Source organism: Pelodiscus sinensis, chromosome 17, assembly GCF_052426305.1.
Source record: "Pelodiscus sinensis isolate ZL-2025 chromosome 17, ASM5242630v1, whole genome shotgun sequence".
NCBI classification, from domain to species: domain Eukaryota; kingdom Metazoa; phylum Chordata; order Testudines; family Trionychidae; genus Pelodiscus; species Pelodiscus sinensis.
The window spans coordinates 9,647,562-9,663,326 of NC_143068.1; the positions used below are offsets into that span (position 1 = coordinate 9,647,562).

At 39.6% G+C, this 15,765-nt stretch overlaps 1 protein-coding gene across 9 annotated transcripts in view; it reads left to right on the top strand.

The window, feature by feature from the left end:
* The window catches only part of DIDO1 (death inducer-obliterator 1), a 100,886-nt gene that overhangs the window by 44,477 nt on the left and 40,644 nt on the right, over window positions 1-15,765 (top strand). For all 9 annotated transcript variants that reach the window (XM_075901069.2, XM_075901065.2, XM_075901068.2 and 6 more), the window contains 2 exons: window positions 4,719-4,925; window positions 6,116-6,341. In XM_075901069.2, the coding sequence (XP_075757184.2) occupies window positions 4,719-4,925; window positions 6,116-6,341 (433 nt within the window). The remainder of the gene's footprint in view (window positions 1-4,718; window positions 4,926-6,115; window positions 6,342-15,765) is intronic.

Genomic DNA, 15,765 nt, shown 5'->3' on the forward strand with positions numbered 1-15,765 from the left:
TTTTTACCGTTGACTTCAGTGGTGGAATATTGGGCCTTTAATAGTTATTTGTGACACACTATAACTGGACATTTAAAATATTTAAAATGTAGTATAAGATCCCTCCTAGGAAGCACTTACATATTAATTCTTGTAATAGTTTTTTTCCTGCTTTGTGTAAAGATAATCAGACATGAAAGTGGGTGTATTGTACAGAATTATCCTGAGGAATAATATTCATCTCCTCAAAATAAATTTGATGGTGTTTGGATTTTAGATATGTACAACTTGTGTCTGGATAAATCTTAATTGAAAAATTAGTAGGAATTGACCTGTGTAACAACACTTGTCTTGTGAATTGAGAAATGTCTGAAGGACTTTAACAAATATTAATTACAAATTACAATATATTGAGTTGGGGAAAGTTATGTAATGCAGTATTGGGTATCTTTAGATTAGGAAGTAGGGCAGAAAATGACAAAATATGACACAGCTGGAGAACATACAGGTTAATGCAAGAGTTTTAATATGATAGGGCAGTGAAAAAGGCCAGTGCAATTTTGGATTGTATATGGAGAACTAATAGTCTTTCTCTTTCTCTCTTTAGCTTTGTTGTGACTGTATGTAGAATCTTACATTACCAGAATACTTTTGACAAATGGAGGAGAGACAAGAAGAAATCATCAGAAATTTTCACATGCTCCCAACCCTCTGCTATATGAGGAAAAATCAATAATATAGTGTGTCAGTTCAGGGCAACTGCACTGGTATTTCCCCTTTATGGTCCAGCAATAGACACACCATATTTCCCTATGCTGAATATGGGACAGTTGGTTAAATTATTTGTATTCAAGCATGTTCAACTGCAAGCAATCAGAACTATGCAGTGCAAACATTCAGATTAAGAGCAAGTTGGATGAGCCCCTGTTAAAAAGAAGTACGGTGTAGTTGGATTCTTCATATTTACTTTCATTAAGGCTTTAGCATTCACATGGGGGAGAGGTGATACAAATGCAGACACACACACATTCCCATATACCTCTCTCTCAGAAGGTGTGTGTGTGTGTGGGGGGGGGGGGTGATGGACCAATCGACATAATCGTCTCTGCCTGGTAATCTCCACGTGGCATGCTGGGACAGACCCCCAGGACAGACCCGCCTCTCCTGCTAGTCGATGCTGTGTCTTCCTGAGGCAATAATATGTGCGGGAACCCACATGTGGTCATATGCTCTCCCCTATATTTGTCAGCATTCATACCAGAATGTGGCCTGCAGCAGTGTTTCAGCACTGCGGTAGGGAAGGGACGGGAGCTGTTTTCCTGCAGGTGATGTGGGGGGAGGGGAGCTTTGAGAGATGACCTGGCCCGTATCTTTGCAGAGCTCTTCTCTCCCATCCCCTCTTTCATCCTCTCACTCCTGCCCCCGTGTGGCTGAATGAAAGCAGCTGGTCTCTTCCTGTGTGCAGTGTTGAAAGGCAGATGACACCTCCAGGCTGCTGCTGGCCACTAGTGTAACCCAGCATGCCTTCTGTCACATGGCTACAGCTTGGGCAGGAAAGGGTTAAACCTAAGTATGCTGCACCAGGGCCTAAGGAACTTGACTGCAGGGGCTTCAACTAACCCATCTATAGAAGTGGCTTAGCAGGGAAAGGGGCTTAGGAAATGGACCCCTCACTGCCTATTGGCAGGTGAAGAAGGTACTGATCCCCTGCCCCAGGGACTACCATGGTGCCTGCAGTTTCCGGACATGAACAGACAGGAAATTGCTCCTCTGTCCCCTTGCCACTCCAGTGTCACAATGCCAGCACTTGGGCACATGCAGGGCATGGCTCCTGGCTAGTGCCACAAGCTGGAGGGTCTTGGGATTTCCCAGGGTATCTGTCCAGCCAGATGCAATGGGGGAAGGAAGAAACCTGCTGGCCAGGCTATTGGAGAACTGAGGGGGCTGTTCTCCACACAGTGCTGAAAGCAGGATGCACCCTGCTGGGGGGATATGGAGGAGCAGAAGGGCTGTAGGGGTAGCAAAGGGGTACAGCAGGGAGATGACAGTGAGAGAAGGAGCACATTATGGACTGATGGGTGGTCATCAGAGGCTACATGTAACCGGCCATTGCCTGGCATCTGCCCACATGCATCAGCCTCCAGTACTTACAGTGCTCAGCCAGTGCCAGCTGTAAACAGGATGAAGGGCCGGGCCCTTCTGACCAAGAGCTGGCATACAATGAGGACTGTGCTGATGGACCATCAGGAGGAACGACTGGTCCCATGTGCTGCATCTTCACCCCGCCACCAGATTTGCACACCCAGCCTCATCATTGGCCCCTGGATTCCATGGTCACCACTAGTTGGCAGGCAGCTGGCAAGCAGGGATTCAGCTAGCTCCGGAACCTGCCAGTACTTAGAGAGGGATGGGGAGAGACAGAAAATATAGGACAATTTACCTGATTTTAAGAAAGTCAGGACCAGCAGTAGGAAGGTTTAAATACAGCACTGTCTCTTTAAAAATGGGACGTGGTAACCTTAGCTAGCAAGAGCACCTGTCTTTGACTTCCAGCTCCTTAGCTTTATTTCTCTCGAGTGGTGACAAGTTTAATACTCCATTGTGACCAGTGGATTTCCAGGTGCAGAGTTTCCTGACTAGTAGGATATTCTAGCAAAAGACTTTGCCTCAGGAGGCCTACTGTTTTACTTTTTTTCTCTAGAGACTAATAACTTGAGTAATTCCTGACAGTTATAAGGTAACACAGCACTTCCTATACATACCTATGTTGTTCTGAAGGTAAAGACACTACAGAGAAAGCATTTAAAAACCTATGCAGAAGGTAATAAACTTACCCCAATCCTACCATGGCTTCTGGCAGGAACAGTCCTTCAGAATCCCTCTCAAACAGTTTCCTTGTGCTTTCTATTTCATACAGTTTCAGCTCAGAACAAGCAGTGTGTTATATGACTTAAGTAGGCCCTGTCCTTTCAACCCTTAACTTTAGAGCTCTCTGCTAATCAAGAAGGTTCTGAGCTTATTTAAAATCAGTCTGTTTAGCAGACAGGATTTTTACGTATTGCAGAATCCTTTTTACATGAGCATTTGCAAAACCTATCTAGGGGGATGGCTTCAAAAGGACTGATAGCTGAGGTATTATATTAGCATCTCCCTTTCTCTGGAGGATTTGCATAGAGTTTTATAACACCTACACAATTTTATTTTTAATATAATGGTCCGCAGACATATTGAACCTAATTTAATAAGTTTTAATGTAATTCAGCATAGTTAATATTCATTCCATAAGGTTTGCCCAGGATATTTTTAGTTTGTCACATCATTTTTACAAACGGGAAAACAGGATTGAAAAGTTAAATTCCTTGCCCTACACTTCAAAATGATCACATATGGTAGGCTTTTAAGGATGTTATCTATTATATTTGAGGCACCTGTTTTTGATATAGGTTAACACTGAGTAGGCAGAGGTATTATTTATGTGTCAAACACTATGGTGTCACTTAAACTAATGGGATGAAACTAAGAAAATTTAGACTGCGTATTGGGAAACGTCTATCTTGACCATGGGAAGTAATTATTAATCTGTGATGGAGTTTCCCTAGGGAAGTAGGGGTAGTCTGTCACTTGGGACTTTTAAAATGAGACTGGATAAAACTATAGAAAAATGTGCTGCAGGAAGTAATTCTGCATTATCAGGGAGACAGCCTGGTTAATTAGATATCAATAACTTCAGGAGAAATAGCTGTTAAAGCCTGTGGTACTTTTCTGTTTAATATTCATTATGGACTCCTTATTGTTTATTTAATGTTAATGGTTTTATAAATATTTTAGTACCAGCACATTTACCCAGTGTTGTTTGGGTCTTAGAAGAGGGGCTTAGGGCAGGGGGTATGGAGGCTGGTGCAGGAGTCAGGATTGGGGAGTGAGGAGGCGCTCAGGGAAGGTGGGGGTCTGAGCAAGGGATTGGGAATGGTATGAGGGTTCAGGCTAAAGGGCGGGGTGAGTGTGCAGAAGGTAGGCTGATCCCTGGGGCGGTGGGGTCCATGCTGCCTGGCCACTGGCTCCCTGGAGTGCCAGGTGCTGCGCTGCCTTGGTGGTAGCTTCCCAGGGCTGGTAGGGCTGCACTGCCTAGCTGGCAGCACGCAAGAACTGGCCTGGGCAAGAAGAGCCATACTACCTAGCTATTGGCTTCCTGAGATGGTGGGCACTGCACCCTCCAGCTGGCAGCTCGCTTATCTATGTATGGAGGCTGACAACATGCAGAGCCCTGCCGCTGCCAGCCACTTGCTTACTGGTGTGCCCCCATGGTCTTACTGAAATATAATTGTGCCATATAGCAGCCCCTTCTCTTTTATGAGAAACAGTCATATTCCAGACATCCCATTGTCTTGGTACAACCAAACCTTTACCTTGCTTTAAGTTATGATAAGCGGGAGCTGCATACTTAATTTGGTGGTTCTAGCTCTTACTGTTTAGGAGGAGTTCTTGAATAAACAGACTGACAGACAGGCGCACAAACTCTCAAATATATAGTAGATTACATTGAATTTGCAAGCATGAACTTCATAGGCCATCAGAGTTGGATATGGAAGAGTGTCAACAGTTCATTCTGGAATATGATATTGATCGAAAAATCATGTTATGCTTTTAAGACACACTAGTGAAATTCTGTTAAGTTGTCATCACCAAATATGTACAATTTTTTGGTTAAAAATTGAACTTCTTGTACTGCATTTCTTTAGGTAATTGAAGCTCCTGGTGCATCCAAATGCATTGGTCCTGGCTGTTCTAATGTGGCTCAGCCTGATTCTGTATACTGCAGCAATGACTGCATTCTCAAACATGCTGCTGCTACCATGAAATTTCTCAGTGCAGGAAAAGAACCAAAGCCAAAAGAGAAGATCAAATCAAAATCTGAGAGATCCACGGTTCTAAAATCTCAGGTGCAGGTAAGCTTATGTTGCTGAACAAAAAAACCCAGCTTTGCAGCAGCATTTTTCCTGAAGTGCAATGGCTTGTTTACAGTTTTCAGATAAATCTTGGAAGCTACATATATTTAACATTAGAGATTCACTAATTTGTTTGTTTTGTCATTTCTGTGACCTAAAACTGCATTAAAGAATGAAATAATTCAGTTAAATCTTAATGATAAAAAGAGTAGGAAAAGGGTGCCTTTTTTGCATAAGTGTGATTAAAAGAATTATCTACTCTTTGGTACAGCTTTTCTGAAATAATTTCCCTAGTATTAAATTTTTTAAAGCTAATTCATAAATTAAAATTATTAATGTTTTCATGGATTAAAAGTTTAGGGATTTTTTTAATGAGGAGACAAACTATGCAAATAAGGGGGATTTGTGTCACCTGTAAAAAAAATGAAAGAGTTTCTTAATAGCTCTTTTAAATCCATATTGCTTAGCTCTTTGAAACCACTTTAAAAAGGCCAGTACAGCTGGATATGCAAATTTGTGTACATTTGTTAAGTACAACTTTGTTCCGTTTGCTGGCAGGGTCTGTTTGTGAGTAGTGTGCTCAGCACCACTAGGCTAATGCATTTCCTCTATCTTTAGAGACTCAGAAACCCATTTTGTATTTTAACTGTGTAATTTGAAATGCATTTTTAATGATTTTCTATATGGCCACATCTAAACTAGGAAACTATTTCAAAATTACTGAATTCAACTTAAGAGCTCCCGATTTAACAAATCCAACCTAGCGGGTCCTCCTTATGAGGAAGCACTGAAATTAGTCTGAGGCAGACTCCATTAATGTAGACGCGCTGCCTCGGACTTAGAGCTTCAGGAAGCGCTTTGGGAGCTGTGGGAGCCTCCCAGAGGCCATTAAGTTCAAATTAGCAACACTGGAGCATCCACACTAACGTTATTTTGAAATCAGTATTTCAAAATTCACATTAATCCTCATGAAGAGCAGGAGTACAGAGTTCGAATTCTGTAGCCAGTTATTTCAAAATAGCGTGCTTGGTAGTGTGGATGCACCACTTATAAATTCGAATTTGGGGGTTTATTTCGGAATAGAGTCTTAGTATAGATCAAGGCAATATGAAGACATAATTTGTCGCTAAATACATGCATCATGCTAGCTCTTTCTGTTGTTAGTAATTAAGGTTCTGCTAATTATACAGACAGGTACTAAGCCTTTGTCCACCCAGAAGAGACTAACTCCCGAGAAAAGAGAGATTAACATGAAGAAAAGTATGGTGACAGCCACTAAAACTGAAGCAAATACCCAACCAGTTGCTAAAGAGCCGGCATCTGAAAACAGCACACCATCGTGGGCAAGCGATCATAATTACAATGCAGTAAAGCCAGAAAAGACTGCTGCCATTTCATCTTCACTGTTATTCAAATGTATGTATCACATAGGGATATTCCTGAGTAATCATTTACATTTTATTTGAATACCCATCCATTCTTGACTCCGTAAGATTAGGAAGTTTGGTATTTTTTTCTTAATGTGACACTAAATTTTTCTCTCCAACTTCAAAGATTCTCACACACTCTCTCACCATGGAAATTTTATGTAAGATTCATTTATAATTTTGGTATCGAGGTCTGTACACAACTGGTTTCTGAATGTAAACCTGCTAAGTAACTTACCAAGTGTTTTTCAAAGACAATAACCATTTCTGTTCTCCAAATAGGTAAGTATTTATACACATTTCTTAAATTCAAAATATTGTAAGCTACACAAGATGCCCCTACTATCAAGATTTCAGTATACTAACTTAAATTTTATTACCATACATCTGGACTTGGCACGCACTTCTCAAGTTTTACATTTACATTGCTAGTGCCAAGATGGGATTTTTCAACAAAGGGTTTGTAACAGCTTTTATATTTTGCAGACATCTTTAAACTGTCAAGTATATCCAAGTTCTCTTTCCTGATATTTTATTTATATTTTAAGGATGACCTTTTATTAAGTGTGGATGGTTATAGTATTTATTTCCTCATTATCTCTGTTACTCATATTTCACACATTATCCACACACAAGAAAACATCTAAAGGGAAGTTAGGCAGAGTTTGCCTTGCATATTATAATTTTGCAGGTACTGAATAGCATCCTTAACCTCTTGTTAGTTCACATAAAGGTAAGTAAATACTGATTTGTAATGTGGAATAGTCTTTGTACTTTGTCTCATTTTTGATTGACTCCAGTGAAATGGTCTTGTAATGTTATTGGAATTTAAGAGAAATAATACCATTCGCTTTTACAAAACACATGATAAATAGGATCTAGTTACTATTTTCTCAATTTGAAATTTAATGAATGCAAATGTTACTTTTTCTACCAGCTTTTATGAAGCACCTTTTATAAGGGTTTAATTTTTATTTTCAAAAGTAGGGCTGTTAAACATATGAAATATATATTCACTTGACAAAAATATATATTTAAAACAATTTAATACCATTAATTATGAAATTCATCTTGAGACTTAGATTGTGCAGGTGAAAGAATTTTTGAACATCAAGGAAACACAGATATTCTCCCCCCTCTCCCCCAAATTACTTTAAACTCTTTAAACTTTCTCAGGAATATTGTCATATATTACACTTAAAATGAACTTCCGTCTCTATTTTACTGCAATTCTTTTAGAAATTCAGATTACTCTCCCCCCCACACACTTGATTTAAATTAATAGTTTTTGTTACTTTTATATCCCATAACAACTACAGAGTTGCATTTTAAATTACGATTGTAGGTTTCTATTTTTTTCAAAAAGCAGGATTTATTCTGTCCAATATTAAAGGTGAAAAGGGGTCTGTTATGAACTCTAAGATCTTGTCTACATACAAAAATCTGTTTTAATAATTATACATAATTGCATATGGTACATCTCTCTTAATGTGGGAGCGCTTACATTGGTATAAATGTGCTTGTATCACTATAACTTATTTCTGTAAGGAAAAGGGGGAAAAAGCAATGTGGGTATGAATTACTTTTATACAGGTGTAACTGCATCCACACTAAGGGGTTACACTAATTTAACTGGTTTGATAGAATAGCACACCCCTAACTGAAAGTTAAATAAGTACAAGCTGTGTATGTAGGCCAGGCTTTATTAAGGAATGCAAGACAATTCTGTAAATACCAGAAGAAAAGGCATTCGGCCTATAGCAATGGAATTTCAGATTGCTCTGGTTAAGGTAAGTTCTACAAATGCCTTGGATTCTGTTTGTACCATTACTAAACTATCAAATACAGTTTTTCTATGTGGAAAAAATTCTTTAATTTTTGGTTGATAATTCTGTTATAGAATAACTTGTGATTTAAATGATCCGTAGCATCTCCTAAGAAACTACAGATTGTACCTCCCAAAACTGGAATTCTCTGGTCTGGCAACATCTGTGGTCTGACAGGACAATGGATGTGTGGGGATCAGAGCACCTTGGTAGCCTGGTGGCGGGAGGGCAATCCAGGAGGGGCCAGGCTGAAGCAGCGGGATGGGGCCGGAGCAGGCAGCAGCCTGTGGCACTGGGACCATGTCGGGGAAGCCCCTGGCAGCACAGGATCGGGCCGGCGACAGCGTGGGGCTGGGGCCAGAGCCTGCGGGCTGCCATGGGGCAGGAGCCCCTAAGCCCTCGGCAGCCTGCAGCAGCAGGACCAGGACTGGGGCTGGCAGTTGCCCCAGAAGCCCACAGCAGCATGGGGCCAGAGCCCTGGGCAGCCCGCAGAACTGGGGCCGAGCCCATGGGTTGCTGTGGGGCTGGGACCAGAACCTGAACTCTCAGCAGACTGACCAGGGTCAGTCTCAGCTCCTGGCAGTGCTGACCTGGAACCTGTGGTAGCTTGCAATAGTGCAGGCTGCTGGAACCCAGCAGGCAATCCTGCCTGCAGAGCAGCAGTGGGGTCAACAACCCAGGAGGCAGCCCAACTGGGGCTGGAGGTAGTGCTTCTCTTCCCCAATTGCTCCTATCTCCCCACCCCGAGCTCGCAGGGTGGGTGGCACAGGGCTATATCAGGAAACCTTCTCTGGTCCAGAAAATTCCCCAGTTTGGGGTGCCAGATCAGAGAGGTCCAACCTGTATCATCAATTGCAGCTTTTTTGGGTTAGGGAACTTCTACTGATTAGCCTTTTATTTTGTTCAGTGTACTGAACAGAAATGGAAATTGTCATAAATAGGTGCTCTCTACCCAGAAGATAAGGACCTGATTCTACAAATATTTATTCATGCAAATAACCCTTAATTGTACAAGTTGTCCCATAGGAGTCAAATGAGTGAATTCAGTGACTGAGGTTGAAGGATTTCCTGTTCAGACCCTCAGTTAGTCTTTCCTTCAGTCAGTATAGCACATGCACAAAATGCAGCTATGCTATATGCCAAATATTGTTACACTAGCTGGTGGATACAAGATTTCAGTGATTTTATTGGGTGGTAGGACCCAGCCCCTTTAGTTTTTTCTTAAATGTTAGCAAATAATTTGGGCAGGTGTGGGATTCAGTACACTTTTATGATAAAAATGTTCTCTTACTTTTAAATTGATTCTTATACAGAAACACTTTTGTAACATGGTTATTTGAGGCATGCTACACATAGTTCTGAAGAGGAGTGATTTCTCCTCCCTCCGGCCATCACTACATGGGTTACTTCAAGATTGCCCTGGATTCATACTATTTTGTGGTGAGAAATTAGGCCCTATTAGCAAGTGGCTCTCTTTAAATCCACCAAAACATACTGGCTGAATATTGGTTTACACTAACATCTTAATCGTCCAATTGGAAATCATTGGCTTCACTGATTCAGGTGTCCTCTTAACTGGGAAGCATCATGCACATATGATGCCACATGAATAATAATGTGTTTTATTTGTGTTGAAGATGGAGGCAGTATTTAGGTTGTACAGCTCTGGGGAAGTAAATATACACATTATATTTGTTTCTTTTTCAGAAATTAGACTTTTATTTTAGTAGCTGATCTACATTGACTCAGAATGCAGTACACAACATACACAGAAAACTTATTTGAAAAGTAATCCTTATTGGAAAAGGATAAGGGGCCATTAAGATTGGGAAAGGTGAAACAAAGGCTCTCAAGATACAAGTTTGGACTGAAGCAGAGTATTTTAATGCTTTTGCCAAGACATGTTTCTTTACTGTACCGTTCACTTGCATTTTATATAATAGATGTTAAAGTCCTCAAGCTTTAGGGCATGTCAAAGTAGATGTAAAAAAATGAAATAGCAAAATAGACAATATCAATGTCTATCCAGTGGATTTTCTTCCAAGCAGGAAAAACATAGCTCCGACAAAGGATTACTAAAATAACCTGATAAAGTTCTGGCCTTTGAAAAATCGGCTGACAAGTTTTGTAGTAGTGCATTTCTTAATTCATATGTTGAGGAAGACACTTTAATCTACTAGTTAGATATTTTACACATAATGTTTGAATCCTGGTTTTCAAGTTTTTACCAAAAATATGGGACCGCAAAGGAAGATAATATCTGTTGCTTACTTGGCTCTACAAAAGTGCCCTTGTACTTACATATTAAAAATGACAATATGTGATGCACTAAGTTCTTAAGAATTAATAGTGGGGGAAAGGGAAAGTCTCTTGGAAAAATGGAATAAGTCAGTTATCAGTGCAATTCATAAAAATCTCCAGATGGAAGATGGAGCTCCGGATCATATGGCACTGATATTTCCAGTCATCATTCAACTTAAGAGTGAATTGTAAATTATTTGCTCAGTGTATTTGGACACTTGTACAAAATAGATGATCACAGTAAAATGAAAAATGATGGATCCTGAAACAAGAAGCACATCTGAAAGATGTCTGGATCCAGATGTATTTTTAATAAGGAAAGTCTGCATATTATGTTAAAGCTGTGGTCTTGTCAAATGCTCTAGTCTATTTAAAAGTCTACCACAAGGATTTAATATTGGTACTAAATTGAAGGTTTTGTTTTTTCTTCAAATACTATTTTCTTTTAGTCATTTGAGTTTATTGATATTCTCAAGCATTAGATGGTCTAGGCGTGCAATGTCCTATTTTTCAGTTTTGCTTTGTAATATTTAGTTGGGCATCATTCTGAAAGGTGTAAAATATAAAGCTTTACATTTTTCCACTTGAACAAGTTAATATCTACAACACACAGATTTCTGAGAAATATTATCGGACTAAGATTTAAAGTAGAGAATTACTCCCTGTTATTTACTACAGTTCCAATAATGAGAATTATTATTAATCATTAACATTCTTTAGATACATTGTTACTTTCTGACACATTAACCAGATGTTAAATTTTTAATTTTTGTATATAAAATCATAACTTACCATTCCACTGGAGTGGGAAAAAATTTATTAGTATTTAACATCATTTGTAAAGGTCACTAATTACAGACGAGACCTTCCATACTTCATGTGGGTAAATGAATATTTAAGGAAATACCAAATATGGCTATAAAAATATGAGTGGCGGATGGCCCTCTTCCTGATGCCATCTTGATAGTAGAAAAACATTTGGGAGAAAAAATGAATTTTTGCCGTTTTTACTTAAGTGGAAATCGGCTGCCAATATTTCCATTTTCAAGCTGGAAGATTAATCAGGAGGACACCAAAGGTAAAGGTCTGCCACATCCTAATTTTAAAGTACCCAGGCAAATGTAAATTGATACTCTGAATCATTTTTCATTTAAAGTTTTGTACACTTTTTGAACTGATTATTCAATTACCAACTGAGTCATAACAAACATAAAATAGAATCATAGCTTCATTTGGTAGTAAGAGGAGTAGAACTTACAAGACATGGTAAATATATTTTATTAGATGAACCAGTATGTACACTAAACCTATTTTAAATTCATAAAATGTGGATCTTGTGATACAAGTCATTAAGTCTTCTATCACAAAGCCAATGAACTATTTATTGCCTTTGCTTCAGCTTAGTGATTACTATTTCAGTGTAAATTCATAGCCTTTAATTGCAATATTCTATTTGATAGTAACATTTCTTATAAATTATTATGAATTGTACTTTAAAGTAGTTCATTGAAAGGGGCTACATTTGCCATACAATTTTCCTTCCATCCTACAACAGTGAATTAGGGGACAGACAGCTTTATGATGCCTCCTACTGGGAAGTAAGGGGACAACATTTGTGAAACTCTGCCCTTGATAATATTTGCCTCCTTTTTATTACCTGTCTGCATATTTCTTGCCTCTGCTCTGGCTTAGGTTAACCCTTGCTTCTACCTAGATGTGAGTCTTATCCACAGGCTGAATAGTACATACTCACACAAGTTGTCATCAACAGATTCCAGATACAAAGGATTTTGGGTTGTTTCTTTTCCTACACAGTTGTAACAAAGTGAAGAAACATTGTCAAAGAACAAGAGTGAGATGAGAGCCCAGAATCAAAAAGCCGGATGTTCATGTGATAACTGTTCCTTTGCAACATTCCCATGTGTGTTATTTATTTATTTGAATGTAGAGGGCATTAGGGGAAGCAGGAATAGGAAAATATACCATGCAAGGTAAAAATGAGGACAAATGGAAGAGAGGAGCAATGTACACATAATGGGAGGCGGGCGGAGGGAAAGAAGATATCACATTATAGTTAAGTTTGTGTGAGTTTGTGTGTAGATGCTTATTTCAGTTTGGCTTAGTTTAGTTTAGCTTAATTTTGTTCTACAGGTTTAATTTAAACAAAAATAAGCCACAATCAAACTGAAATAAGAATGTCTTTTTTACAAACTTGCAGTAGTTTAGCTAAATCAGTTTAAAAATATACCTTTAGTTAAATAAGTACAAGTTTGTATGTTGCCAAGGCCTAAGAGTTGGTGGCAGATACATTTTGCCTAGACAGATAAAGAAGATGCATCTTGTCATTGTTTGTCCCCACAAGTGAATAATTGAGATTTCCCAGTCTCCTGATCCAACCAATCTAATTCCATAGGATTTCTTACTCCTCCCCACCATGACTCACTAGCAGTGTAGGGTAGTGCCTAAGAAATAGAAGGCATAGTTCAGGGCTATCACAGGCACAGTACAGGGCTATCATGTTCAAATTGCCTATGAAATAGATATTAATTGAGGACTGGGGCCCTTCATAGGTAAAAATTATTAAGGGGCACACAAGGGGAAATTTTGCAGCCTGAATACCTGAGGGAACTCTGCCAGAACTTCTGGGAATGCACTGAAGCTTTGCACCTTAGGGAAGGAGGGCACATGCATCTTACTCCCCTTCTCAAGCAGCCATCAACCAGGGGGCTCTTGGAGGGCAGACGGCCAGCACTCTACCATCACACTGTGTGTCTGGCTCCTGCATGAAGAGCCACAAGAGGGAAGGAGGAGGCTTGGCACAAGTGTCGAGCACAGTCTGGCTCATAGGGTGGTTCTTTTCTACACATTCGTCGATACTGATGGAATTTGATTAAAAAACTCACCACCCTATATTGCTGTTTGCATTTCTTTTACTAATATTGTTAACTTGGTTGTATAACCAATGGGAAGTCCCCCCCTCTTTGTCCTCCCCCAATAAAAGGGGTCTTTGAGGTGGTCTTGTGTATTTCCACTGTTGGATTCTGACGATTGTATTGATCTGGGTGCACAGGGCTCTGGAGCTGAAGATGGCCTATCATGTACTATAAATACACAAGTGGTTCCGAAAAATTAAGTCCTTGTCTACAGCAGGTATTGCCCCCATTTCAACCAGGAAGGCCAGTTGCACAGGTCTAATCCCTAGCATAGACAGGGTATACTGTTATAAGGTGATCTCAAGCAAGGAGCAAGCTATAACTGCACCTAGTAGTTTTGTCTGTCTACACTAGATAATTGTATTCCTATAGCTATGTTGTTGGTTTGCTGCATGCAAAACATCAATGTAGACAAGGCCTAGCTGCCAGTGTTTTCTCCATCAAATGAGCACAGAGCCTAGTTACTTAGTCTTCCTGCATTTGGGTTGTAAAGGCCTGTCCCACAGCACCAGTTTAGTTCTTGACATCTTGCGGCAGACCAGACACCTTATATGGACACCCAACTTGGAGCAAAATAGAGGGGCAAGAGTTGTACTTTTTAAATCATGGATTTGTTAAGATCTGACTCAATTTTGATGATAGGAACTAGCCCAAATCCCCAATTGCACAATGTCACGCAAATATTAAAATTGCCTAAAACGGATGAAATACTGTAAAATAAGTTAAAAGCTAACTATATACAATGATTTTTTGAGAAAAATGGCAAGAAGTCCGACAAAGGCTTCTGGCATAGGAGCAGTTCCTTAGACCATAGAAAAGAAAGAATCAAGACAGTTGTTGGTTGCACCTCCTTTTATGGCCTTGGGCACTAAATGGTCAGTGCCCCAGGAGGGTGCTTGAGTGGCTCCTTAAAGGCATGTCTCTTCTAGAAGTTTCTGAAGCTGAGGTGCCAGATGCACATCCCAACTGTGACTATGCAGAGGCTCTTGAAGAACTACAGTTACTGGTAAGTAATTTCTCTTTGCGGAGTGCTTTAGAATTGACCTTCAAAGCAACAGCTGACCAAAATAATTCAGTTTTCAGTTATATGTGAATGAATATATTTTTCAGCTTCCCTTTGCCACTCAAAGGAAAGGCCTCATTTTTATTTTCTTATTTAAAAAAAAAAATTCAAGAGCACTTGCTTTGCCAAGAGATGGCTTTAAACAAATACAATTTTGTTTGGATAGTTATTCCCATAATTAGCTATTCCATCAAGAAAATGAGTGCACCACAGCTACCTGAAAGCTGGTTGGCTTACCATCAGTCAAGATAAAATGTAGATGATTGGGTGGCAAAGGAAAGCTGAAATGGTGAAGTTTAGGGACATTAAAAACTGAGGGACTCGTTGGCAAACCAGTTAACCTCAGAATTTTACTAGACTTAATTGTTGCCATTGTTTCTCAGTTAAGTGGTCAAGGATGCCTTTTCCTACCAGTTTACATTAGACTATTGCAGCATATAATAGTAAAGTTCATTTGGTAACTTATTATGCAGTTACCTCCCTCCAAGCAAGATGGATCAGCAAAAACATGTACTTGTTCTCTGCAGGGGATGCCAGTTAACTTTTGGGGGAATCAAAGACACTGGGTACTATCTACATACTTAAGTTTGGAGGCAGATGCACCCTATATGACTTGCACTCATCAAGAAACCTTAACCTACCTAATCTGGGGTGAGGCTAAAGGGAGTCAGGGGCACAAAACATTTCAAATGATAAGACACACTCCTTAGAAATTTGCTTCTTCCAGAAATATATCTGCACTCCAGTGTTGCCACATTCAAAAAGCACAGCTCCATTCAACATGTTCACAAACTGCTGATCCAAACAATAAGCCTTCTGGAAGGAATTTTCAGCTTATTTTTGAAGTTGCTGTGTGGCAATGGGATGTAGCAGAATTACTTCCTATTTTTGGGCAGTGTCCATACTACACAACTTGTGTAGCCTATTAGATCCCTACTTTTTAATGTAGTATAGTACCTGTGCAACCAATGGTGACAGAGGTCTTCTATCAGTATAGAAATGCCATCACCCTGAACAATGTTAGCTATGATGATAGAAGCACTAGTCAGGCATGTGGATATTTTCATACGCCTGAGCATTGTAGCTGGTTGATACATTTAAGTGTAGATTTTTCCTGGGACATTTTTGTGTTTTTTTTAACTTACTCCTTGTAAAGTGATCCATATTCCTAAGTGTCATAACTGTAGTGAATAGATACTTTCTACTGCAAATCTCAATACCAAGTTCCAGGGTTCTACATTCAGTGGTATTTCAATAATTTCTGCCCAGCACTTCTCAGAATGAATAGTA